The 27,661-nt window shown below is 42.7% G+C and overlaps 1 protein-coding gene across 1 annotated transcript in view; it reads right to left on the reverse strand.

The window, feature by feature from the left end:
- CDYL2 (chromodomain Y like 2) overlaps positions 1–27,661 on the reverse strand; it is a 146,773-nt gene that overhangs the window by 31,158 nt on the left and 87,954 nt on the right. The window contains exon 2 of the mRNA XM_090259740.1: positions 8,933–9,521. Coding sequence (XP_090115866.1) covers positions 8,933–9,521 — 589 coding nt within the window. The remainder of the gene's footprint in view (positions 1–8,932; positions 9,522–27,661) is intronic.

Here is a 27,661-nt window from a genome sequence, read left to right on the forward strand (position 1 = left end):
CAGGAGCAGGGAGCGCAAGGTGAGATCACAAGACAAGCCCAGGTAGGACGGTGCTACTGAGACAGTGATGGGAATATTTGACAGGTGTGAGGAGAACTCACGGTGGGGCCTCAGGACCCACCCACATCTTACGCAGGAATGGCTTCTTGCTTCCTCTTCTGTCCATTCATTCATTCATTCCCTCCTTCCTTCAGCAGGTATTTCTTGAGCAGCTGCTATGTGCCTGGCTCTGTTAGGTGCAGGAGGTACAACTGTGAGCAAAAACAGAGACCATGCCTGCCCAGCAGAGCTCGTGATCTAGTGAGGAAGGCAGAGATTATTCACATAATCCGGTTGTAACCACTGCACATAGAGGTGAGTGCTCTCAGGGAAGAAATAGGTTTTCTGTGTGCAAATAAAACTGGAGGCTGAGCCCTGGCTAGTGAGGCTCAGTTGGAGCCTCCTCCTGTAACCAAAAGGCTGGGGGTTTGATTCCGGGCAGGGCTCATACCTAGCTTGCAGCTCGATCTCAGCCTGGGTGCATACAATGCCCCAGTCCAGGCGCATACGGGAGGCAGCCAGTCATTGTTTCTCTCTTACGTTAATGTTTCTCCCTCTCCCTTCCTCTCTCCCTTCCTCTGTCTCTAAAGTAATGAAAAAGTGTCCTCAGATGAGGACAAAAAAAATTGGAAAAAGAAAAGAAAACTGGAAGCTGACCTCTAAGGGGAGTCAGGGAAGGTTTCCCAGGGGGCCCACTGCTTGGGTGCACCATGAAAGATGAGAAGAGGTTAACTTCTCACACGGGGGCTGGAGAGGAACACAGCTGCAGAGCCCAGGGAAACGGTGTGGAGAAGGGTGTGAGGCAGACCTGGAGAAGGCAGGCTGCAGCCTCCTGAGCAGGGAGGTCTAGAATTGGCTGGGCTCCCACATTCTTTGTGCTCGAGTATCACACAGCCACATGCCGATCCTGGGCTCTGGGCCCCTCTCATCAGCTCCCACCACCCCAGCCTCTCTCCTCATTCATTCTGGTTCATTCTATCAGACTTAGTTAGCATATCGCCTCCTCCAAGAAGCCCTCTCCTAACTCCCTTCCCAAGCTTGCTTAGGCACCTCTGCCTATAGCTCCCTCAGTATCTTCTGCATATCTCCTTCATGGTATAAGGTATTTCAATGATTTTTCTAGTTCCTGGTATATAATAGTCACCCGGTAAGTACTGGCTGAGTTAACATACATAACAAGGGATTAATATGCACAATATGTGAAGTACTCTAAAAAACAAATGGGAAAATACAATGGCCCAGGTAGAAAAATGGGCAAAGGATTGAAACAACAACAATAGCTAATATTTATCAAATGTCTACCATATGCCAGGTAATATTCTAGGGGCTTTCTGTGAATGAAATCATTTATTCTTTACCCTAACACCATGAGGTATGATTATTTTTGCATCTTATGAATGAAAAATTTGGCCCAGAGAGGCTAAGCAATTTGCCTGCAACAACATGGCCTAATGCCCTTCTTGTCCACCCACCATGCTGAGTGTCACCTCCTCTACAATTGGCCTGACTGTGCTCGGGCCACTCCCAGGAAAAGACACACAAGCAGCAGGAACATGAGAAGATGCTCAGCCCCGTCTGCAAACTAAAACCAAAACAACAGAGGTCGGGAAAGCATGACAATGACTGGCAATGCCAGGGCTGGCAAGAGTGTGTGACCTTGGAGGCAGCCTAAATGTCCATCCAAGAGAGGACAGTTTATCTGCAACCTAGAAAATCCTGGGCCTAACATGGTCTCACAGCCTCTAGGCTTTACTCAGATATCACCTTCTCGGTTGAGGCAGTGCGGGGGGTGTGTGTGTGTGTGTGTGTGTGTGTGTGTGTGTGTGTGTGTGTGTGTGTGTGTGTGTGTGTGTGTGTGTGTGTGTGTGGTGTGTGTGTGTGTGTGTGGTGTGTGTGTGTGTGTGTGTGTGTGTGTGTGTGGTGTGTGTGTGTGTGTGTGTGTGGTGTGTGTGTGTGTGTGTGTGTGTGTTTCCAGAGGAAACCCACTCAGAACCTTTCTGGAGAGCAAGTCACCATCTTTGGAACCACAGAAGATGTTTCAAAGGAAGGCCCAGGGATCTGAACCAGAACGTTCTCAGGATCCAGGGAAAGGCTTGCTGGTTTGAGCCTAAATCCCAGAAGTGCATTTCTTCCTTTATAAAATGAGTCGAAGACCTCTAACAGCTTCAGCATCACCAGACCTGACACCACATCCTAACTCCTCCCCTCAGTGTTCTGTGTCTCAGCCTCTCTGGGCCTCAGTTTCCCCACCTAGAAGCAAGGCATTCATCGCTAACCTTTTTATGTTGCTACGTTGTTAAATTGCTAAATCTGAAAAGCACTGAGGAGATTAAGTGACATCCAGGAGGGCAGTTACAAAGAATAAGACTTGGCCTCCAGAAGGAGCTCAGCACCACCATAACCATTTGTCTGGGCAGTGAGGTGGGGGACGAGCTGTTGGCCTGGGGCTTCACCCTAAAGGAGAGGAGAAGCTTTTCACCAACAGTGGCAAACTGATTTTTATTATTGTTTTGAGACCCTCTGCAGACCTACTGCTTGTACCTGGCGTGGGGGTGAGGCTTCTACTCCCCACTCCACTCATTTTGGTCTTTGGTTTACTACTGATGATAAATGGCAACTTGGAAACAGTTCCTAAGGTGTCGTTTTTTATTATTTTTACTATTATTTTGAATTAGTTGAGAGAGGAAAATAGTATCTGAGCTGGCAGGGAAATTAGACCATTTCCGAACCTTGACAGTGGTCAAAATTCCATCAGCCTCTACTGAATGCCAAAATCAAATCCAGGATCAGGGAAGCAATTGGGAGAGTCCATTTCCCCATTGAATTTGCCATGGGTCAAGTTCACAGTCAGATTTTCCATCACAGTCTGGCACTTCCCACTCAGAGGCAGTGGCCAAGTTGGACTGGTGTTCACATTACCACATAAAAGGGTTTTAAGTTCATTCATTAGCACAAGTCACTTGCTGGCCACACTTCGAAAGACAAAACATTAAGAGCCCCCTAGGTTTTTGTTGTTGTTATTGGTTTGAAAAATGACCCACTTTTGAAAAACTGAAAGGTTGGTCAAAGTCTGTTGGCTTGGGAGTGGGTGTTTGAAGTGTGTTAAAAGAGCAGCTGTGCCCAGGGAAACAGATACCTGCATTAACAAGAGGCCGCAGAGTGGACACCGTCTGTGGACTTTCTGCGATTTACTAGATGGCTTAGGGCTGCTGCCCATGACACGTGAGCTGTCCTGAGCCAGCTTCCCCTAGGCCTCTCCCTGGGACAAGCCGGGCACCTTGAAAAGTAGCGGTGATTCTAAAGGTCATGAACTAGGGTTGAGTTCAGAGAGTTCCTGGCACAGTCACAATTTTGAGGAAGTATTGAGACTGTAACAAGCCCAGGAAGGTTCCTCGGGACTTTAACAACTATATTTTCAAGTGAAACTAACCTATAATTTTCCTTGCTCCTCCTCTGCTGTCTGGTTTGGAAATCCAGGTTATACTGGCCTCATCAAAGTGAGTCGGAGCATTTCTGTTTCTGCTCTCTGCAACCATCTGGATACGACAGAGATTATCTGCTCTGGAATATTTTGGTAGACTTGCCTGTGAAAACCTGCTAGATTCTATGAGAGCTTTGCAATAGCTGATTTAATTCCTTCCATAGGTATTGCTCTATTCACGTTTTCCCATCCTCCTTGAGTCTGTTTGGTTAGTTGTATTCTCTTCCTAGGATACTGACCATTTTATCCAGGTTTTCAAATTGAATGGCATAGAGTTAGTTATAGTATCTCAGGCTTGGAAAGATTATATCCACCCATGAATAAGTGGGAGGGTGAGTCCAAAAAGCGGCCCATTCCCCACCAGCACTCCCAGCCCCCACTCAGGGCAAGTGTGGAAGCTGGCTGAGCAGAGATCTAGAGGCCAGGCCTGGAGTCAGATTACCTCGATTTCTCTTCTAATCCCAGCCCGAGCATCTGTAATCTCAGTCTCCTCCCCTAGGGAACTGGTATATCAACAGCTACCACTCAGGACTGCTATGAGGATCACACAAAGTACTTTGTAAACTCCAAGACCTCATCACTGGGAAGTTCCCATACTCTCAAACTTTCAACTTAAAAATTATCGAGAATGCAAGCTCGAGATCCAGACCAAAGGTGCTTCAAATCGCCCCAATGCCACCAACAGGTATCCCCAGCCACCACCTGCCATTTTCGTCTCAACCATCTTGGTGCTTATTTGTCTAGAGCAATGGTTCTGAAGGTATCTGGGAACTTGCTAGAAATGCAGATTCTCAGGCTCTCCACCAAACCCCCTGAATCAGAAACTCTGGGTTGGCACGGCGATCTGTGTGGGGTTTTTCTCTTTGTTTTGTTTTTCAATTTCAGTAATCTGTGTTTTAACACGCCCTCCAGGGGATTCTTCATGCTTAAGAGCCCTGGGTTCTCGAAAGGCATAGGACATTTCCCATGCTGGTGCTCAGTTCCCAAGTGCTTTTGAAACATGGCAATTCCGATATGTTCAGTAAAGAAAAAACGACAATCGTGTTGAAAGAGTGAGTAGGAAGAGATAAACAAACATTACAGAAGTGAAAGCTGAGATCATTTCTATAAGATCAATAGAGAGAACATGGCAAATGTTGCACGTTGGTGTGGGATGACTCATTCAGTGATAAAAACAATTCTGAAAACATGAATCAAGCGCTGCCTGGGATGCAGTGCCTGGGAGACAGACGACAATCCTCAGGACACCAGGGAAAGGACCTCAAAGTTCTAAGAAATGGCCTTGGTCAGGTAGCTCAGTTGGTTAGAGCATCGTCCCTATACACCCAGGTTGTGGGTTCAATCCCTGGCCAGGGCACTTACAAGAATCAACCAAAAAATACACAAATAAGTGGAACAACACATCTCTCTCTCTCTCTCTCTCCCTCTTACTCTCTTAGTCTCTCCCCACATCCCTTCCTTTCTCTAAAATCAATAAATAAAAATTTGAAAGCAAAAAAATAGGATCAGCATCAACAGTGGAAACTCATTGGCTTCATGGAAATCCAGAGAATGCTGGATGTCTATGCGTTGTGCTGGGGTTCAGAGCGACATGCTGGCTGCTAGTTAGAGATGTTTCCGCAGGCTAAAGGCTCATCGGAATCTGTAAAGTGTTGATGCTTTGGCCTATTTAGACAAGACAGCACTAACCAGTTTTCCCAGACCAGACCATAGGAGTTATCTAGCCAACAGCTTTTCTGTACAGATGAAATTACTCTGTTCTAGAATAAAAAGAGAAGCCTAGGAGAAAGTGCATTAGCAAGGAGAAATTATGTCAGGTTTTAAACTTTTGAAGGACCAAATCACATTCCTATTTACAAGGTAAAAATCCAAGGAGTAACTTTGGATCTATCCCAAATGGATCTATGAACCATCACTTAGAACCAAACGTGTCCACAGGAACTATTGGATATGTACACCCACAGCCATTAAAATTCAGCATTTAAAGTGCGTAACCCCCACCCTGTCTCCTGAGATCCGATTCATTCTACTGGGGTAGTTCCCATTTTTAACAAGCTCCCCAAAGGATACTGAGGCAGATGGTCCCAAACCACAGGGCCGTTTGTCATTATGGAAGAAGAATCGGAATCAAGAGCAGTACTGAGTCGCTGCACACACTTCACACACACACTGCTGGGGAAAATGCAGTCTGAAACCAAAACACCACCTTCGGAGCCCTGATTTAGTACTTGTTCCCAGGCACAGATCAGGGAAGTTAGCAGTAAATGAGTAACGTGTTACGTAAATTGCTTTTCTGTATGCAAAACCTTAATCCACCAAAGAGAAGTTAAAATCCTATAAAAAGGAACAGTCCACCCGCAAAACAAATGCCGGGGAAGTGTAGCCAGGATCTCCCTGTCCACCTTCTCCCAGGCAAAGCTGAGCCCTCCTCGGTGCTGAAAACCCCATCAGTGTACCCTTGTGCCATTGGGAACTGCATCCTCTGGTAAAAGTGACCAGGGAAAGGGGGTAAGGGAGCAAGGAGGACATCTAGGGTTCCCCATGAGCACCGGCACTGGCTTCCCTCTAAATGGAACCGTGGGCTTGACCACACCTCTGACCCCTTGTAGAACAGTTCTGGAATCCCAAAACACCTACTGTCTTGGGTCTTGTCCAAGAACTCTGAGTCACTCTCACTCCCTCTCTCTCTCTCTCTGGAAAAGATTTCCAGTCTTTTCCTCTCCCGAGTTATCCCAAGACCTGAATAATAAGCTAGTTCTAACTAGAGTGTTAAAAGCTGACAGGGGTCGGGGCATTTATCACCCCAGTGACCAGAGAAGATCAAGGTGGGTATGGCAAAAGCATGCCATGTATACAATGTATATGTTACTCCTTCTAATGAGACAGCCTCAGGAGTTTGCTCAACACTGGCCTAGAGACATCCACTCTGAACTTACTGGAGTATATATTTTAAGCTTCAGAGGAATAAGTCCTTACCTATCTTTTTGATTATGCTACTCCAAGCAGCTAACATTGTGAATAACCCTTAGAAAGTTTTCAAAAAAAAAAAAAAATAAGTATTGAATTGATTTAATTTGACACCTGATGTAAAACTTAATTGCCACCCCCATATTGCCACAGTGCATGTCTCAAAATGCATTAGAGTCACCCAAGGTGCTTGTTAAAAACCCATCTTCTGAGCTCCACCCCAGACGTAGTAAATCCAACTCTATGGGAGCTACGTTTTTAACAAGGTGCCAGGTAATCTTACATATGGACAATCTGAGAACCACTGTCTTGATCTGGGGGGAAATCTCAAAGACCCCAATACTATGGGATGTGATTAAACAAGGGCCCTTCAGGAACACCCAAAACAGAACACAACAGAGACAGGCAGCTTCCTCCTCTATCCAGCCATGGGCCCAAGTAAAGTGAGGAACACGGGAAAAATGAGGCCATAAGAGATCAGAGATGAGGTCTGGAGAAGCATTCTGGAGCTAAGGTTGAAAGTGAACAAGGCCACCACCGATCCAAGTGGGCTTGTCCTTGCCTACTGTCCCCAATGTGGGGTAGCATGTCCCATTATCAGATCAAAACAAGGGGGCACCAGCGAGGCCCCACGACGCAGAGCACACGGCGGGCAGCTCTGCCCCACTTCGGCAAGGTGCAGAGAGCAAAAGGCGCACCTTCATCCAGACTTCTCCCCGGGCTTCTCTCCTTCAGGCTGCAGCCTGGCAGCTGAAGTGAGCAAACCATCCTCCCTCCTGCTTCTCCTCTCACTCTGCAGCCACATTTTGAGCAGGACAGGGTGCTTCTACCAGCCAGGGTATGAGGAATCATGCCCAGGAATCTCCTCCCTGCACCCCAGGAGCCGCAGAAGCTCCCCAAGCCTGCCACCCTCCCCAAGACATAGAATTCCTCCACTGCCAGCAGTTGTCACAGGATGTCAAACACGGATGTTTGTGCCAGGCCTCATTTACACAAGCCCACTCCTCCTCCCGGAGAGATGAATTTTTAAAACAAACAGTGCTTACATATGGTAGCAGGCAGAGTCGTGTCAGCACCAGGGATCCCCAGACGGAAGCGGGAATCAATCTGGGGCAGAGAGCGGCTAAATAAATCCTGTTTGGGTGCATTTCCTCTCTGGAGAAAGAGGAACCTCCAAGCGGGTTGCTCAGATTCCCCAGCAAGGGTCCCTGAGGACAGCGCGCTCTCCTCAATGGGACATGCTCTGAGCACTCAGAACTCTGAATCACCCCACCCCTCTGGGAGCTCTTCCAGCCCGTTCCCCCGCATCCAGGCATCCCTGTCCCCACACACACCCATGTTCCAACCAAGGCATCGACAGCCCTCCTCTGTTGGGCACAGGTTCTCCACTCATGCAGTGTTTCCTGACATCCCAAGACTTAGGGTACTGGCAGCTAGAGAGAAAAAGGCCACCACGCAGACACACAGGTATCCAAGAAATGGGGAGTGCATGCAGGGGGTGCAGGGAGCGAACCCATAAGATTCAGCCACAAGGACCCAATCAAGGAGCAATTTGACTACTGGACAAATGTCAGGCTTGGGGGCTCGAGTGACCCGGGTCATTGCCTCCTCTGTCCTTAATTTTTCCTGTGGGGACTTGGTAAGGGGGAGGAATTCTACCATCTTTGCTGTGTTACTTCCAGAATGGAGCAAGGAGGTAGGTGCCCACCAAAGGAATTAGCACAGGATGGGGACAGGACAGCATTTAGGACCTAACAAAGAAATGTGGCCAGATCATGCATGTTAGCTATAGATGAAGGGCAAGAGGCTCCAGCTTACAAATGGGTGAGGGGAATTCCAAGTCCGAACTGGGTCTGTGGAGGACCAGACCCCAACCCAGACCTCACCTCCATAAGGCATCAGTATGGGGGAATGCAACAGCCCCGTCTCCTGGACTCCTTGTCCCCTGACCCTGAACTGGGGTATAGAGTCTGTGCAGACTCAGGGGGTGTCAGTGACTTAGTGTGTGGCTTTGTAGGGGGCAGCCCAGGCGACTGAAAGCCAGGGCTCGGAGAGGTGCGTGCTGCCCCCTAAAAGGCACTGGCCCTCTGGGGACATGAGTCTCGGGTCTTGCTGGATGAGGACTTTGAGCTGCCCTCACAGGAAAAGCTCTAGGGTGGTTACCACAGCCTTGGGTGCCTTCAGGTGTAGTTGGGAATTTTGGACCCATTCCAGGCCTTGGCTGGAGCATAAGTGGCTCGCTTGGCCCCCTGACATGCTTGGGTGTCTATAACCAATGTGGGCACATGACCAAGTCCACATGGCCCTAGGTGGGAGAGATGAAAGGAGAATTACTGCCTAGCTAAGCGTCCAGTGTGGGGTGGGAGTCATGTATCTCTCTAGGCTGCATGCAAAGCCCCTGCTGTCACGGCCAGAGCCAAACACAGAGAAAGGCAAGCCACATACCAAGCCCATTCTCTGCCAGTGCTGCATGGCTGACATCACACTCGCCCAGGTCTTGCTCTCCCACGTCATTCAAATCCAGGCCGGGCTGGTGGGACCCATTTCCAAAGTTCCTCTCGTCCTTCTCAGAACTGGTGTCCCCATTTTCCATCCCATTCTGAGCCTTTTTCAGGGGCATTATTTGCAAACCACTGGGGGTAGTCCTGTAAGACACCGTCTTGGCGGCCCGGTCACCTCCTGCAGGGGGCTTGGCTGGGTACCCTTTCTTGGGCTTGGACAGGGAAGGGTTGATCCGCTTCCGTTTATGAGAAGTGCTCTTACTCTTTCCAGATTCTGAAGGTCTGGTGGGGAGTTTCTCCACCGATGGGCCTCGGCTGTCACGCAGGAGCTTGGAGCTGCTGGCCTGCTTCCCTGATTTGATCCTCTTGTCCTTGGATACGTGCAAGCCATTGAATTCATCAATAAACTCCTCACAATGCAGCAGATGGTGCTCTGGCTCCCACGTGTCCTCTGTGCTCCCGTAGCCTTTCCATCGAATAAGATACTCCCATTTTCCTTTCTTGTTCTTTCTCTTGTCTACAATCCTTTCGACCTGGAATACAAGATGAGAATCAGAAAAGAGAGAAAGGAAAAAATTAGTCCCAGACAACAGGAACAGCACAAAGCCCCCAGGACAGAGGTACCACCCTGGCCATGGGACAAGTTGTTCAATGCCCATGACACTTCCAGGAGCGTTCAAGACGGCTGCTTTGGTTTAGGATGTCACTGAATGGAACCCAAGGAACATGGTCGTTTCCCATGGTGACTTAGTGATGTCAAGCCTGGCTGGTGGCATCCGTCTGTCCATCCATCCCAGGCTTATTCTTGCTTGAAATCACATTGCAAGTTTTCACTAAAGATCTTTTTTCTTGTCATTGCACCAAAGTAGAATTGGACTTTTAAAGACCAGTTTGAACCCTGGCTGTTGTGGCTCAGTGGATTGAGTGTCGGCCTGCGAACCAAGTGTCGCTGGTTCAATTCCCAGTCAGGGCACATAACTAGGTTGCACGTCAGGCCCCAGTTGGGGGCGCAAATGAGAGGCAACCACACAGTGATGTTTCCCTCCCTCTCTTTCTCCTTTCCCCTCTCTCTAAAAATAAATAAATAAACAAATAAATTATTTTTTTATTTAAAAAAATAAAGACCAGTTTGGTGTTGGTTTTTACCCCTACTTATGATGATAATAATAATGTGTAATAACATTTATCGAGCATTTATATGGTAGGGACTCTGTTGATATATCCCTACTTCAAATAATACTAATGATTAGTACCATTCATTGGGCACATTGAGGCAGACATTCTACTAGATACTGGGCATGAATGTCCCCATTTCCTTTTCTCCTGAAAACCTGTCTTCAAGTAATCGCATGGAAAAACACACTTAGGAAAATACCAGTCCGGATGCTAATGACCAGTGTTTTTAGGTGAAGGGTATATGAGGGTTCATTAATTATCCTTTCACCTTTGCTATAGATTTAAATTTTTATTAAAAAGTTACAGAAAATTCCAATGCTCTACTTCAAAAAAGCAAAAATTCAATGAAAAATTAAATAATTACATTCAAAAGCTTATTATATTCCAATGTCAACATAATATACTTTTCTAGGATGAAATTTTGACCTAATGACATTAAGTAATAAGTGATAAATATACCCTCGAAACTTATGAAAAAAATAAATAAGAGTGGAGAAGTAGGTACAGTTATAGTTGATAATTGCTGATGATAAGTAACGGATACATAAAATTCATTATATAACTGTTCATGTATACATGTTTAAATTTTTATGTTTAATTTTTGCCATAATAAAAACATAAAACAATTCTTGAAAACTGAGATTATCTACCACAATAGAGGCTATGCAAAATAATTAAAGACTTGCACTGCTTCGCATTAATAAATAATAAATAGCTAAACCATACTGCCTCTTTATAATACTGCTTCTTCATAAATTTTAATTGTTTCCTTAACTGATTAATCTCAAATCAAATTGGCCTGCTTATATTAAAATGCCCTTCCTTATAAAATGCCTTGGGAACATCTGTTTTAGATTTATTACATAATTTTTAGAAGTATCACACAAACTCTATGATAGTTTTAAAAAAGTAAAATCATACCAAACTAATCCAACTTCCAATCTTTGGGTGAAGGAATGGGGCTAGCTAAGTATTCATACATGATAAGGCTTAAAATCAAGAGTGTTTCTAGAAGAGCCTGCAGCTTTGCACATTTGGAGGATGTTGAAGGAGGAAAAGCGCCACAGGTTTACAGGAGGAAAGTGAACACGCCACCTGTCCTGCCTGACACAGCAGCATTCCCAAGAACACTGACCCAGGAGAGTCAGGCAGAGACCCAGATAGTTCTTGGGAGCTAAAGGATTTGTGTTGACATGGGGTCTCTAGCTTCAGAAAGTACAGGCGTGGCTCCCAGGGTGAAGAAACTTCTTCCCCAGGATGACGCAGAAAACCAAGGTTAGACAAATAGCCAGCACAATGAATACATAGGTTTGTGGGTGGGTGGGTGGGAGGATGGATGGCTGGAAGATAGATGAACAGATGGGAGGATAGCAGAATCAGGAATTAATAAAAGGATAGACAAATGGACAGAAGGTTGGGTAGATGGATGGATAGGTAGCGCTCACCAAAATGAGCATGGTATATAGTATTTAAGAACACAGACTATGAAGCAAGGCTATCTGGTTTAAATCTCCTGCTAAGCATTTTATCATGTGTTCCTGAGTAAGTTACTCAACCCCTTGGGGCCCAGATGACTCACCTAGTAAGGGAGAAACAACAGCACATACCTCACAGGGTGGCTGTGGAGAATATACAAATAAGTAGTTTTGCATTCCATAGCAAAGGTCATTTAGTCCTGCAAATCCTCCTGTGCACACAAACCTTGGTGGTATCTAAGACAGTTTCCCTACCCTGAAGAATATGACCCCCTTAGAATAATCTATTCCTCCCTGGGAAGAAGACAAGGTCCAGCTACTTAGATAAGTCCTTCCAAGTATGGGAGGTGGCTCTGCAGCGCAGGGCTCCTTGAGAAGACTGGGAGTCAGCAAGGGCACAGCAGCTACACCCCTGTTTGGAGCCATATAAAGGGGAGGAGCTTTTTTCCCATTCCTCATTACTGGAGGATTGAGTTACAGAGTCACAAGTGGCTTTATGCGCGTCAGAAAGGCCACTGCTTCCACCTTTGGTCCCATCCACAAATCCACTGGGTGGCTTGACGGCCACTTCTACTTAGATCAACCCAATACCAACAATGAACAGTATTAACAGGATCATCCCTAACAGCCTGATGTGTGGGAAGGAAAAATTGTTGGCTCTGCCACTTTCTATTCACGTGACCCTGGGCAAGTTGCCCAACTTCTCCGGCCCTCAAATCTTCATCTGTAAAATAATAATAATAATAATAATAATAATAATAATAATAATAATAGTAGTAGTAGTAGTAGTAGTAGCAGCAGCAGCAGCAGCAGCAGCAGCTGAAAGAAAGGAGTAAAATATGGGGAAAGTAAAGTGTACTGAACACCACAAAGCACAAGGAGATGAGCGGACTTGCTCTAACATGTATGAAACCTCAGTGGACAAAAGTGCTGGTATATCCATTATTTCCTCCACAGGAAATTTTTTCGAAGAAGTGTTTTTCAAGTTTAGAAAAATAATTGCTTGTTCTGAAAGACCAAAATGCCCACAAGGAACTCAGGAAAGCTGGCTCCCAAACACCCCATCCTACTCTGAATGTACCATCTCCTGGGGCCTAATCTCCTTCGCACCCCTGTGTAGGTTTCTCTGAGCCCGCTTTTCCTTGCCTTCTCAGGGACCTCTCAGATAGAACCAGAATTCTAATCTGTTCCATTGCTAACAAAAGCCCAGGTTATCTAGGACTCAATCTTGCCTAGGACCGCAGCATCCTCTGTCTGCAAAGTCTTTTCTTCCCTTCAGGCTCCCCCAGCCTCCACCACGGTCCCCTAACCCCGCACCCTGCTGACAGCAGGGACCTGGGCCTCCAGGTGCTGGCAGCTCTGCTCCTGATGCCCTCCCCCTCCCCTACCCCCCCACCACCCCACCCGTTCCCCATGCAGGACCTAAAGCTCAGTCCCTCCAAATGGAGACAACCCTTTCCATCCCTTCCCTTTTCCATGTACTTACTAACCACCGCGTGGACGATATTTTAAAACTGTGCTCACACACACGCACCAGCTTCTCTTTTCAAAGGTAAGCAATCTAAGACCCTGGACTATTCCTTAGAGTTCAACGAGGTCGTTAATTAACATTTCCTCTCTGTGATCCCAGCTAACACTGCGGTTGGGAGGGAGGGGCAGGAGGATTCTGATGCAATAGTCAGCAGTGACATGATGACAAGTGGATAGCTGTCTCATTAGGAAAAATAATGATGACAATCACCATTATTAGTACATGCTAGGTTCCAGGAACTGTGCTAAGCACTTACTTACAAGGTGTTACAGTTCACCTTCATAACCAGGCTTTCCGCTGGGCATTATTATTCTAATACCATTTGCCAGGTGAGGAAACTGAGGTGCAGAGAAGGTAGGTAACTTTTCCTTGATCACACAGTAGGTGGTTAGCCAAGACTGGAACCCTAGTTCATCTGACTCCTCCCCAGAGTCCGCAGACCCCTGGCCACACCGCACCAGTGGGAAAACCACCAGGCTGGTGGGTGGGTGAGCACAAAGTAGCACGTGGTAACAAATGACAGGAAGTGTTCTGATGGTGAAGAGAAAGGTGCTGTGAGAAAGAACAGCAGTGCGGTTGGGCCTCCCTCTGCCCGGACGGGCCGGATGGTTCCTCAGACAAAGAGCAATTTAAACTGAGACCAAACTGGGCCTTCAGAGACGGAGAAAAACTGGACCAGTGCGAGGCCTTATCAAGCAGAGAGATCATTACCCACCTTCCTCCTCAGCCTAACCAAACACCAGCACCGCCACCTCACATTTATTCCACATAGAGTAAGTACCAGCCACTTGTATGTGATCCACACATATTAACTAGATGTTACATAGGAACTCATTTAATCTTCAGAATAACCAACAAGGCAGGTTATCTTATCCTCATTTTTTATAGACAATGAAATCAAGGGCCCCAGAGGTGAAGGGCCTTGGCCAAGGCTCCGCCTCTAACAATCAGCGAGGAGCTAAGACTCGGTCCACTGTGTCTTTGCTCCGGACCCCACGCTGTCAATGACTGCACTATATCCACCTCCTACTTCCATCCAGTGGGCCCAACATGACCGAGGCTGACCGCGTACCTGCAGCTTCAGCAGTGCCAAAGCTTGACTCCTGCCGAGCCTCAGAAGCTCAGAAGCTCACTGAGATGTTCTCTCTGCAATCAGTCCGAACTACAGACGGGTCTCAGGAGCTAGAAAGCGCAGCCTCCCCTCCGCCATCTTCCCAGTCTCCTGTACCTACAGCTTCAGATGCTTGCTCTCAACCCCAGCCAATGTCACAGAAAACCTACAGCACCTTATATGGTTTAGGAGTGGCCTCCTGAGCTTGACTCTCCCGCGGTCCCCTAGCATTCCATGTGGGCTCCCTCCTGTTCGACTCCAATTCTCCATTGGCTCAAATGGAAACAGGCAAATCACCAAATCATATTCCCTACCCCAGCTTCCCACAAAGCGAAACAACATATAAAATTGTGATAACTCGGGAACCCGGGATTACCAATCAAAGATTTTCTGGACTTGAAGGAATATCCCCACACCAGATGAGGCTGGGTTGAGAAACTCTGGGTTACTAGTATATGTCTTAACTTCTGAATGCAAAGAGCAAGGCCAATAAAGAATGAAGGAAGATGCCCCCACCTACTGTTTGCCCATACATATTAAATAACAGAGCAGCCATCTCTAGACATTCCCTGATTCTGGACCTCAAGCCACACATCCACAAGGACTTTGCTTCCTTTCAACATCCTTGGATGGCTCCCTTGGGGGTAGAATCAGGGACCACATCATTATAACTTAGAGTATGAAGTCCTTAGGAAAAATAAAGAGAGGAGGATTTCTGAGAGTAACTAGGTATGAGATGTTTCAGGTCTAGAAGACTCGTTGCTTCAGATCATCTAGTCAGGGAAGGCAGTACAAACAGGTGGCATTTCCTGTTCAGTCCAGCAAAACTACGCTAGGAAAATAGACCAAGAAATTCAGTTCAGTGCCCTGTAATTCGATCTAGCCTCTGGGTGACAGTCTAAACGGGGGAACTCAGTAGCACCTAAACGATGCAGGTGCCAAGAGGAATTCCCACACCTCCTCTGTTGGAAAATCAAAACCAGAGACCACTCTTTAATCAAGAACACACAGACAGCCCTGGCCGGGGCTGAGTTCGTTGGCGCGTCGTCCCGTACACCAAAATGTTGCGTGTTCAATCCCCCATCGGGCACATAAGGGAAGCAACCTATCGGTGTTTCTCTCTATCTCTTTCTCTCTCCCTTCCTCTTCTCTAAAATCAATAAACATATCCTTGGGTAAGAACTTAAAAAAATGAAGACCCTGCTTTAAAAAAATAAAATAAAATAAAATAAAAAACAGACAAAAACTGGTAACAGCAACCTCATCACAGGACATATTTACAAAACTTCTAAAACATATAAGGATATGATCCTAACTAAAAATTCTCAATAAAATCTAAGAAAAGTACTGCTACACATTTATTGATAACATTGTGTCACCTTTCAAAGACAGCAGAAAATATGACCTCTGTTTTTAAGAGAGAGAGGAAAAAAAGAATAAGTGATGAACTAAAACCAACAGGTTGAGAAGGAAACTAAAATAAAAGACTCATTTACATAAGAAAGGATGTAAGGAAACCACAGAATAAATGCCAGCAAGAAATAAAATTCCCCCTGGAACTAGGGAAGGACAGAATCCACATGCTGAGAATCAAATCAGTGATGTAGACAACATACTTGAAAAGCTCTCCAAGAATGCAGAAGAAAAGAACACAGACTTTTTAAAAATTTGAGAAAAATGAGAATAGATATCCAGGAAAGTTAATAGATACTCAACCAATGTAAGTCTAACAGAGGGAAAAAATCAAAATGGAACAAGAACACTAAGAAGGCATAATAAAAAAAATTTCTATATCTTGAGTCTAAAAAAAGATCTCCATTGTGGAAGAAGCAGAGGTTGAAAATACATCAACTTCATCTTTATTTCTGCAAACCTTCTTAATGTCAAAAAACTAACCTCCCCACCCTCACACCACAACTCTCCCCCATCCAGAATAGTAGGAAAAAAATGAGGCAGACTTCAGAGAACATTAAATGCCAAATCATAAGCTGAAAAATAAATACTGTGAACCTAAGAATTTGAAAACCAGTCAAATGGACCTTCTGATGAAAAGGAAGGAGGAAGACAACTCCGATGTTAAGGGACAAAATATAAACTACTCGTTTTAAAAATGAGCTTGGCCCTGGCTGGGGTGGCTCAGCGGATTGAGTGCTGGCCTGAGAACCAATGTGTCACTGGTTCTATTCTCAATCAGGGCACAGGCCTGGGTTGCAGGCCAGGCCCCCATTTGGGGGCGTGCAAGAGGCAACCACACATTAATGTTTCTCTCCCTTTCTCCTTCCCTTCCCCTCACTCTAAAAATAAATAAAATCTTTTTTAAAAAATGAGCCTGAAGGATCTTGTAGTGCCAGAAAATAAAGTATTCAAAAATAAGTAAATAAGTAAACCCTGATTGATGGGGGAATGTCTATGGAGCCCACTGAAAGAGTTCCCAACGGCAAACGCTGGAATGGCTTGAATAACAAAATAAACAGTGATAGCACCACATTTATAACCCAAAGAATAAAATAAAGATCCACAAGTTTGTCTGATATAAATAAATGAATTAATTATCAGAAGTTGGCCAGCAAGCCAAATCTGGCCTGGTGCCTGTTTTTAAAAATAAAGATTTATTTTTATAGTAAAGATTAACCATGCCCATCCATTTATGTGTTATCTATCACACTATAAGAGTAGAGTTCATCATGGACAGAGACCTATGGCCCACGAAGTCTAAAATATTTGCCATCTGGCCCATTACAGAAAAAGTCTGCTGACTCTGGAGTAACTAAACAAATGGGGAGGAGGGTCAAATAGTTCTTATAGAAGTATTCTAATAATAAATTTAAAAGAATAAGGGAAATGGAAACATCAGCATTAGAGCACCACAGTAATATCTGCTACTGGCAAGATCTGCAGAAGAATGCTAAAATTAGCGAGTAAAACTTTAGAGAGAAATAGGATATTTGCATAGCTTCACAGTACCTCCCCTAACATATTAATTAACCACCATGGTATTTTTAACCGATGCCACCACCAATTGATACTCCTCCCTTTAGAACGCAGAACTTAACTCCTTTCGCCTTGAATGACTGGACTTAACGACTCCTTTCTAACAAACACAGTAAGCAATGGAAAAATAGTAACTGTACAGGGGAGAAACCTGGCAACCACCAGTGATCAAGGTTACATCACAAGTAATAAACCATGCCAATGCCATATATACTCTGATATGACTTACTGAGAAGGCCACCTCCTCCTTTGTGGTATGATCCCGCACACCTCATGCGAAAAAGAACCATAAGACAAACCCAAATACAGGAACAGTTTACAAAATACTTGACCAGTACTCTCGAAAAGTGTCAAGGTCATACTATGCAATGAAAGACCAAGATACTACAGTACGTTGGAAGCTACTGAGGAAAAGTAATAACTGAATGCAATAGGGTACCCTAGATTGGATCCTGAAACAGAAAAGGGTATATGTGGGAATGCTGGTGACATCCTAATAAAGTCTGTAGTTCAGTTCACAGTTCAGCAACCATGTTAATTTCTTCGCTTTGATAAATGTACATGGTATCAGACACAAATAATCATGAGAACTGGTTAAGGGGTTTATGAAACCTCTGTGCACTATACGACTCTTCTGAAAAAAAAATATAATTATTTCAAAAGTGTTTTAAAAAGTATTACCATAGATTGTACTAAAACTTTTTAAAAAGCATCTGAATAATAGTAACAACAATCATAAAACCTAACAATTGTAAGAATTTATTATATACTTACTCACTCAGTGATAAGGAGTTCAAATAATGAAGAAAAATATATCAGGCAGGATCAAATTTTGTAAAGAATATCAAAGTAAAATTGAGGAGCAAAATGCATTCAAGTAGAAAGAAAGTTTTGTTTAATTAAAAATACTAAATACAGAATAGTCATGAAGTTTTCTGCATTGGATAGATCAAAAAGTAACTTTTAAATGTTCAACAGGAAATTTATGGAAACAATTTGAACTGAAGACTTAAACTCAATACATTCAGACTAAGATCAAGTAGACAGAAAATATGGCTATAAAGAATCTGAATTATATAAATATGATGGTCAATCAGGTAAATATGATACATATTTGTATCAGAAATTAACTGAAAGTTGTGAAATAAAATATTCTCTATCAATAACTTGATAGTCAACAAAAAATATCTTTAAAAAGTGAAAAAAACTTTCTCAGACAAAAACTAAGGGTATTAATCTCCAGCAGAACTACTCTCCACAAAAAATTAAAGGAAGTTCTTCAGACAGAAGGAATATGATACCAGACAGAAACTTGGATCTACACAAAAGAAATGAAGAGCATTGAAATTGGGATAAGTGAAGGTAAAAATAAATTTCTTTCTTCTTACCTTTGATTGCTCGAAAGTAAATGTCTATCTTCAATAAAAAGAACAGCAATGCATTGTGTTCATGACATATAAAAGTAACATATATGACAACAATAAGAAAAACGCAGAAGGGAAATGAGAATATACTGCTGTAAGGCTGTTAAATTACGTGCAAAGAATGTAAGTTGGAAGAAGGTAAACTGAGTAAAGATATTTAATGTAAGCTTTAGAGAAATTACTTTTAAAAATAAACAAGAGGTGAATAAATGAAAAGATTAAAAAAGAATTATGAAACATGCTGAACTTTAAAAAAAAATTAACTCAAAAGAAGGCAGAAAAATGAAACAAAGAACAGATGGAGCAAACAGAAAACAGCTAGCAAGATGAAAGATTTTAATACAGTTATATAAATAATTAATGTAAATGGCACAAACATCAAACTGAAAAGCTAATATTGTCAAACTGAATAAAAAAGCAAGACCCCACTCCCACTATATGTTGTTTCTACGTGATCTACTTTCGATCTGATGACATGGGTTACAATTAATCGATGGGAAAATATACTGGGAAACAAGAATCAAAAGAAAGCTTGAGTGGTTACATGACTATCAGACAAAGCAGAGTTTAGAGCAAAGACAAAAAGGAACATCACATAACAATAAAAAGTCAGTTCTCTAAGAACATATAACAAGACAAAATGTTTATAACAACAATAGAGTTACAAATATATGAAGCAAAAACTGAGCAAACTGATGAAAGGAGAATTAGACATACATACAGTTATAGTCGAAGACTTCCCCTTAGTAATTTATAGAACAAGAAAATATAAAATTAATAAGGACACAAAAATACCTTAAAAACACTATGAATCAATTTGACTTAATTTATAAAAGACTTCACACAAAGCAAAATATACATCCCTTTCAAGGGCACATGGCACACTTACCATACTCTGGGCCATTAAACAAACCTTAGAAATCATACAAACTATATTCTCTGGCCATAAAAAATTAAACCACAAATTAACAAAAATATATCTGGAAAAACTCACACATATTTGGAAATTAAACCACATACTTCTAAATTAGCCCATGAGTCAAAGAAGAAGTCTCAAGGGGAATTTAAAAACATTTAAACGTGAAAATGATATAAACACAACATAACAAAATTTATGGGAGGCAGGTAAAACAGTGTTCACAGGAAAATTTATAGCATTTTATACTTATATAAGAAGAAAGGTCTAAAATAGATCATCTAAGTTTCCTAGAAAAATTTTTTTAAAAAGAGAAAATTAAACTCAAAGATAGCAGGACAGAAGAAAATAAGAGAGGAAAAGAAATAAATGAAATTTAAAACAGTAAAATTATAGATAGTATCAATAAAATCGAAAACTGGTTCTAAAGAACTATAAAATTGATAAAACTCTAGCCAGACTTAGCAAACAAGAAAGTGAAAACACAAATAACCTATAACAGGAATGAAAGAGTAGAGACCCCCCAGAGACCCACAGATGCGCATACATTTAGGCCTATAATCTGAAGTTGCCATGGGATGGAGGAAGGGATAAGTAGATGGAACAGAGGATCTTTAAGACAGTGAAACGGCTCTGTCTACACTAGTCCCTCCCTATATCGCGGTTCACTTATCGCGGCCTCACTGTATCGCGGGATTTTTAAAAATATATTTATTTATCGTGGATTTTTTGCTATATCGCAGGATTTTGCGGTACTGTATACATATGTTGTTAAAGTTACATAGGTTTAAGAGTGTAGAATAAATTTAAGGTTCCGACTTCGTGGGGGAAGGGGGTCTGGAACATAATACCCGCGATAAGTGAGGAAATACTGTATCTAGGGATGGCTGCATGTCATTCCATATGTGTCCAAACCCACAGAATGCACAACACCAAGAATAAACCCCAATGTAAACTATGGACTTTGGGCAACCACGATGTGTCTTTGTAAATTCATCAATAATAATTTTAAAAAGACAAATGACACACTAGTGAAATAGTGACATTTATAACAAAGAGTTAATGTCCAGACTACATTAAAAACTCTGAAATCAAAAAAAAAAGAAAAAGAAAAATGGGCAAAGAACCAGAATAAAAAAATCCAAATAATAAAAAATAGATACAACATAATAAAAAGTGGAGTCAATCTCATCACTAATCAGGAAAGGTAAAAATAAAAAAATAAGAAAGGCGACAAAAATAGGTTGATAATATATGTTGTCAAGGGTGTAAGGAAGTGAACAGCCACGTGTGCCTTAGGTCAGTGTCAGATGGTATTCCCTTTAGGGAGGGTAATTTAACAGACACCTGTAAAATTTTAAAATACACAGATACAAGAATATCTTTAAAAATTTTTAAGATCCCCTGCCAGACACACACACATACAGTATTTAGGGTCACAGCACACTAGTTCAGCCCAAAGGGCCAAAAGCTGAAGATACACGTGTCCCCTCTGAACAAAGACATTTCATTTCCCGCTCTCTCTCCTCCATGGTAGTAACCAGGGACCATGATGCTCTAGGTTCAGCAACAGAATAGGGAAGCCTCCACCATCAGCCAGGGCCCCGGAGGGACTGGGTGGAGCCGTATCCCCCACCAGCCCATGCAGCATGAATGAGAAATAATCTCATTGTTGTAGTAAGCCACTGCAAATAAAACTGCACAAATCTTCAGCTCAGTAATTTGGCTTTTAGGCAGCCATCCGAACTGTACAACTATTTCCAACAATAACAACAAAAAAGGAATAAGGCGTACTGTAGGTAATCATTTACCAAAGAGTGATTAAAGAAATTAAAAGAGCTATATTTTTGACCTAATAGTATGAGCCCATTTATGCAAAATATGCATATGCAAATGATAAAGGTTTAGAAAAATTCACTGTTAATTGTCTATAACTATTGCTTAATTAACAATGTTTAGCTCTCAGGCAGGGAGTGGGACAGGAAAGAGGCTCTTGGGGCAGGGGTCTTTCATATAGAAAGAGGCTCTTGGGAGAGGGGTCTTTCATTTTTATTCAATATGCTTCTGTATTGCTTAGCTTTTTCCAGTGCAAGCTATTTATATACTATCTTTGCCATTTTTAATCAATAAAAATATTTTTTAAATTAAGGCATTTCCCATACAATTCAATGACCAGTTAAAAGATATAATAGAAAAACTGAACACATTCCAAAAAGCAACCAAAATGAATAAATAGCGAAGATTGACTTTAAAAAGAAATAGAGAAACTCTAAGAAGGAAAACCACAAAATTCTACTGAGATATTATAAAGAGCTCAAATGAATGGAGGTATATGTTCAGTGTTTCTGGATGGGAAGTCTTAATATATTAAAGATGTCAGATTGCAACAAACTGATCAATAAAAAGAATGCAGTTACAATAAAAATCCCAAAGGATCCCTTTTCAGAACTTCATGAAATGATTCTCAAGTACCTCTGGGAGAATTAAAGAAAAATAGTCGAGAGATTTTGAAAAAGAAGAATAATGAGTAGGCACTTCCATAATCATATAATAGAATACAATATAAAGCCACAATCATTGTGAGTATCACACTGGGGGCAGGGGAAAAAAAAACCAACTGAACAACAGAGAAAGCTTAGAAACATGCCATCAATATATCAGGAAACAGAATTTATTTTTCAAAAAATAGCATGAAAAATTGGTGCCAAATGGAAGAATTCTGGGATAAATGGCACTGAGACAATCACATAGGAAGGCACTGGGAAACAGATCTTCACTTCACAACAGAGGAACCGGAGTTTTGGGGTTAGTTTTAGAAATTAACTTCAGGTCTTCTCTGTATCTTTCCTTCAGGATAACCCACATCCCTCAGCTACCAACTGATCAAATGCCCACATCAAAAGCTAATAAAAAACTTAGCACAACATTTTAAGAAACATAAATCAATTACTCGTACTAGTTGCCCCTAAAGCCACAGGCCTATTAACCTCCCAAGAACTTTCGAAAGGTTTGTGCAAAATAAGTTCCCCTCAACCCTCTCACAAGAGCATGAGCTCACAGGTAAGGCAACAGTGCTAGACCCATCCTCTCAGAGCAGGTGGCGAAGGGCTCACACTCAGACCAGGATCAGCCTGCACCTGAATCCGGACTCTGATTCGTGGGAGCAGAGGTGGGTGCTGGAAGAACTGGCTCTTCAACTACCTGGCTGAGGGACTGGGATGACTCACACCTTTGGACTCATCTTCTGGCTGATAAAGTGAAGGTCTGAACTGTAGCAATCACAGGTTTCTCACCTGTGTTCCGGGGAGTCCTATGAATGGGTGGAGGTGTCCCAGGAAGTCACCTTGGAGAAGTGAGGGCCACTGAACTCCCCACTTTCAACTCCACTCACCCAGAGTCGGCCACTCTGCTTGGGTATAGACATCGGGAAACCGCCTGGTATTGCACTGGATGCTAAAAAGAACATTTTTAGGCAATAAAAATACATGTGGAAAACCTTAAACAAAATGACCCTGGTTCAAGGAGCCTTCCAGAAGTTTCCTTCCAGTTCTATAAAAACAGCCTCAAAGAGGCCAGAGCACAAAGATTCTTCAGGTTGGTTTCTCCAAACTCCAGACACTTTAGTGGCCTCATTGTGATATCCAGATCCAAGGCTGAAGTCATAACACTTTCCTGGTGTTTAACAGAACTAATGTTTTGGGGGGAAAAAAAATTCCCTGTTTGTAATAGGAGGGCCAAATCCAGCACTCCAGAGTGGCAGCCCCATAAAGATAGGGGAATGTAGCTTATCTGAAGCCTGGCACAAGTCAAAGGCTGGCAGTGTCAAGGGTGCTGTCATTCAAGGCACAATAGTTTTATTGCCATTCACTGGTAAAATTCCAGTAAGAGACCATTAGCATCTTTTAGACCACAAGTGTTTTCTCTCCAGTAGGGTGTTGGGATACTGAGGGAGGCTACATGACCTTACAATTCTCCAGAAGCAAAGCAGAATCATTCTTCTATCAGCAGAAGGGCTTAGAGGACCAAACCGCTCATTCCTGGAGCAAAGATGGTGCCCTTCCCTCCCTCATGCCTCATGGGAAGGTGTGGAGGATGTTAGGTCAACAGAAAAACAAGAATGGAATGGGCAACTAGAAGGAAAGTCTCCTTGACCCAACAGGAATTGAAGAAGTCATTATCTATTACCTCAGTACACCCCCGATACCCGTTATGAGGACGCCAACACCATCCCACTTTGAGCATGAGGTTTAGAGAGGATTTCCACCACGGAGAAAACTCAGTTTGTCCCATGAGACTGTAAAGGGCTCCACTTTACCCAAGAGGAGATCAATAAATATTAGCTGGTAGTCAGACTTCCATTTTTAAATAAATGAATAAATAAGTGTATATTTTAAATTTATAAATGGGAAGTACTAGAAGTCCATTTTGTAGTTCAAATTGTTCTCAGGCCCCAAGTATAAAGACAGAGCAGACAGGAATTGATGCATTCCTTATTTATTATAAAGCAAAGTGAGGCAATTACCTATCTACATTCCTATTTTTAAATACAAAGATAAAAATGCTCTTCTAGCAACACAGCTCCTGTTTGCAAATTGAACAGGAGCATAAAACGCTAAACAAGACAAAATACAAATAGAAAGCACAGTGAGTTCTGCTGTACCTTGTTTTGAAAACACAAATTTGCTCCAGCACAATTGATACAAGAGAACAATGTGAGCATAACGCAGATTCTGCACGTGCTTGTGCACGATTTTCATCTACCAGAAACACTAGGCAAATGCAGAAACCCGTGCCCAGCCGAACGGACTGCGTAGGGTACACAAACCGTGCACACGTACGCACCACACACGTCTACCAGCGGCCTCAGTTCACAGTGTGTTCTGAGCCACAACTTTCCTTGACTCAGATAACCCTCCTTCCTCACTACACAATCACATCCACTTTCACAGGCCAACTTCCGGTAACATTTACTGTAGCCATGCATGTGTTTCTTAACGACTGCATGTGCAGAATGGTGCTGCCTTCTTTTTTATTACAGTGTCCCTGATAAATTTGTTGAGTTTTGTGCCCTGACCCCACTTTTCCCATAACCCCTGCGGGTTTTTTATTTTTTATTTTAGTTTTTGTACTTACTTTAAATTGAATTTATTGGGATGACAGTGGTCAACAAAACCACAGGTTTCAGGTGTACAATTCTGTAACATGAACTAATGTCCAACCGGCAACCACAACAAGCCAGGTCAACTGAACACTGCAGTGTGCATTCACCACCCCAAGTCAAGTCTCCTTACATCACCATTTATCCCCCCTTTACCCTCTTCTACCTGTCCCCACCCTTTTCCCCGCTGGTAATCACTGTATTGTTGTCTGTGTCTTGTCTTTCTCTGACTGGCTTATTTCACTTAGCATAATATTCTCCAGATCCATCCATGCTGTCGCAAAAAGTAAGATTTCTTTCTTTTAAATGGAAACGACCGAGTAGTATTTCACTGTCTAAAAAATGTACCACAGCTTTTTTATCCACTCATCTACTGTTGGGCACTTGGGTTGCTTCCAAACCTTGGCTGCTGCAAAGAATGCTGCAATGAACAAACACTGGGGTGCATACGAGGTCTGTCCGGAAAAAGTCCAGCCATTGTTAATATAATGAGAATGGTTTGCGCAACATCGATGTAACCTGGCAGTCAAGGAGAGTGGACTGGAATGCAAATCTATGAACAATGACGGCTTCACTGTACTACTCAGTGGGGACGGCAGATGCCTTTGAGTGAGCACATGTACTGTATGGTCATCACATTCAAAATGACTGAGCAAGTACAGCAACAAATCCGCATCAAATTTTGCATTAAGCTTGAACATTCCTCCATGGTAACTACTGGGATGATTCAGAAGGCCACAGCTATGGGCAACTGGTGATTGGCAGCTTCATCACCACAACATGCCTGCTCATGCATCAAGACTTGTGCAGAGTTTTCTAGCATAACATCAAATTACCCAGACAACTCAACCCCCTACAGTCCAGACTTGGCACCCTGAAACTTCTGCCTTCCCCCAAAACTAAAATCACCTTTGAAAGGGAAAAGATTTCAGGTCATCGACGAAATTCAGGAAAATACGACAGGGCAGCTGAAGGCGATGGGGAGAATTGTGTGAGGTCCCAAGGTGCCTACTCTGAAGGGGACTGAGGCACCATGGTCCTATGTACAATGTTTCTTGTATTTTGCATCTTCTTCAATAAATGTCTCTATTTTTCATATTACATGGCTGGACACCTTCTAGACAGACCTTGTATATTATTTCAAATTAGTCTTTCAGGTTTCGTTGAATATATTCCCAGAAGTGGAATCACTGGATCATAAGGCAGTTCCTTTTTTTTTTTTCAGGTCACTCCATACTGCTTTCCATAGTGGTTGTACTAGTCTGCTTCCTCCCCTGTGGGTTTTTTAACTGCATGATTCTGGATAACACAGTGATTTCTAGGAACACCCAGATCAAATGATAACAGAACTGTTCTTCCATACTTGATTAAGTTTGTAAAGGGAATACAGAGCATTATAAATTGGTATAACCCTTCTAACAGTCATAGATGCCTGTACAGGGTGGGCCAAAAGTAGGTTTACAATTGTGAGTACATGAAACAGAGGTCTGTTCTTGTATTATTGTTTATTAATTATTGTATTATTTTTCGACACAAACAAGTGTAAACCTACTTTTGCCCCACCTTTTATTTACCAAGCTACATCTGTATCTTTTGACCAAGTAATCCCATTCGAGGAGACACAAGACATAATCAGACAGGGATTATAGATATAATTCAATTGGAAAGAGGAAATGAGAGATGTGCCTTAAGATGTTCATTGTGACAATGATATATGTGAAAGTGTGTATGTGTGTGTAAAGCCACCAAACTTTGTAATTATAAACACTATGTAACTGAACAGTAAATGACTACCATACTGTTTGTTAGGCAAAAGTAAAAAAAGTATGTAACTGATTAATAGTATGAAAACAAAGAGAAGACAATATTTGTATACACACACACACACACGTACATAAAGTTGTGTTTTTAAAAAGCTAAGTCACCAAGAAGGGTTTTAAATATGCTAATTTTCCATTATTTAAAACACCAAAAATAGTTCTTCACTGCAGATCACATATGCAGCACGCTACTTATTTCAAGATGTGAAGGAAATAATTTGAAATTTTAGTTTCATGAATACATATTTTTGTAGCAGTACAAATCTGAATTCTGAGCGACAGCTGGTTATCTTTAGTTTGTCGCTAAAACTAATCTGCAGCCCTGCTGCTCGCTGTAAATATGGAAACAACAGTCCCTCTACAACATACAAGCACACAGGGCAAAATACACCAACAGAAAGTAAAGCTTTTGGTTTTGCTGAACAACAGGTAAAGTGCACAATGCTTTTACGCTGATTGTGCTAATGGGAGAAAGAAAGGTGGGAGGGTTTGATGTAAGCAGGGCCACTGCCAGGAAGACAACTTTCTGGACAAACCAGATGGTCAACAGGAAGTGGGGCACTTTCATGTTTAGCACAGAAGGAACCACCGATGGATTCTGTGAAAAATATAAAGTCCACATCCTGACCCATTGGTGTCAGAGTCTCCAAATGTGCCCAAACTCTCAGGCAGGGGGCCAGGCGTGGACAGTGCCTATAGGGTCTGGAGGTGGGCACATCTGGGCGGGGACAAAGATAGGATTACTTTGAATGTTTAACAGAGAAGTCCTGTTTTTATTAACATTTCATGAGTTGGCTTTCCCATACCAAAAAGCTCTCACCTCTTCTAAACACCTGGGAGGCAGAGTAGGAAAGAGTGCTCAAGCTTTGGATCTTAACAGCCCTGGATTTAATTCAAACTACCTGTTGTGTGACCCTCACCAAATTACTTTACGTCTCTGGGCCTCCCTTGCCTCTTCAGAAATGCAGGAATAACTGTATCTCTCAAATGGCTGTTCTGAGGACTGCTTTAAAAAGCAACATGCCTGGCCCTAAGAGGAGCTTAATAAATACTCATTAAATCTCAAGTTGA

The sequence above is a fragment of the Furipterus horrens genome, unplaced genomic scaffold, assembly GCF_987537825.1.
Source record: "Furipterus horrens unplaced genomic scaffold, mFurHor1.1.pri manual_scaffold_13, whole genome shotgun sequence".
Lineage (NCBI taxonomy): Eukaryota > Metazoa > Chordata > Mammalia > Chiroptera > Furipteridae > Furipterus > Furipterus horrens.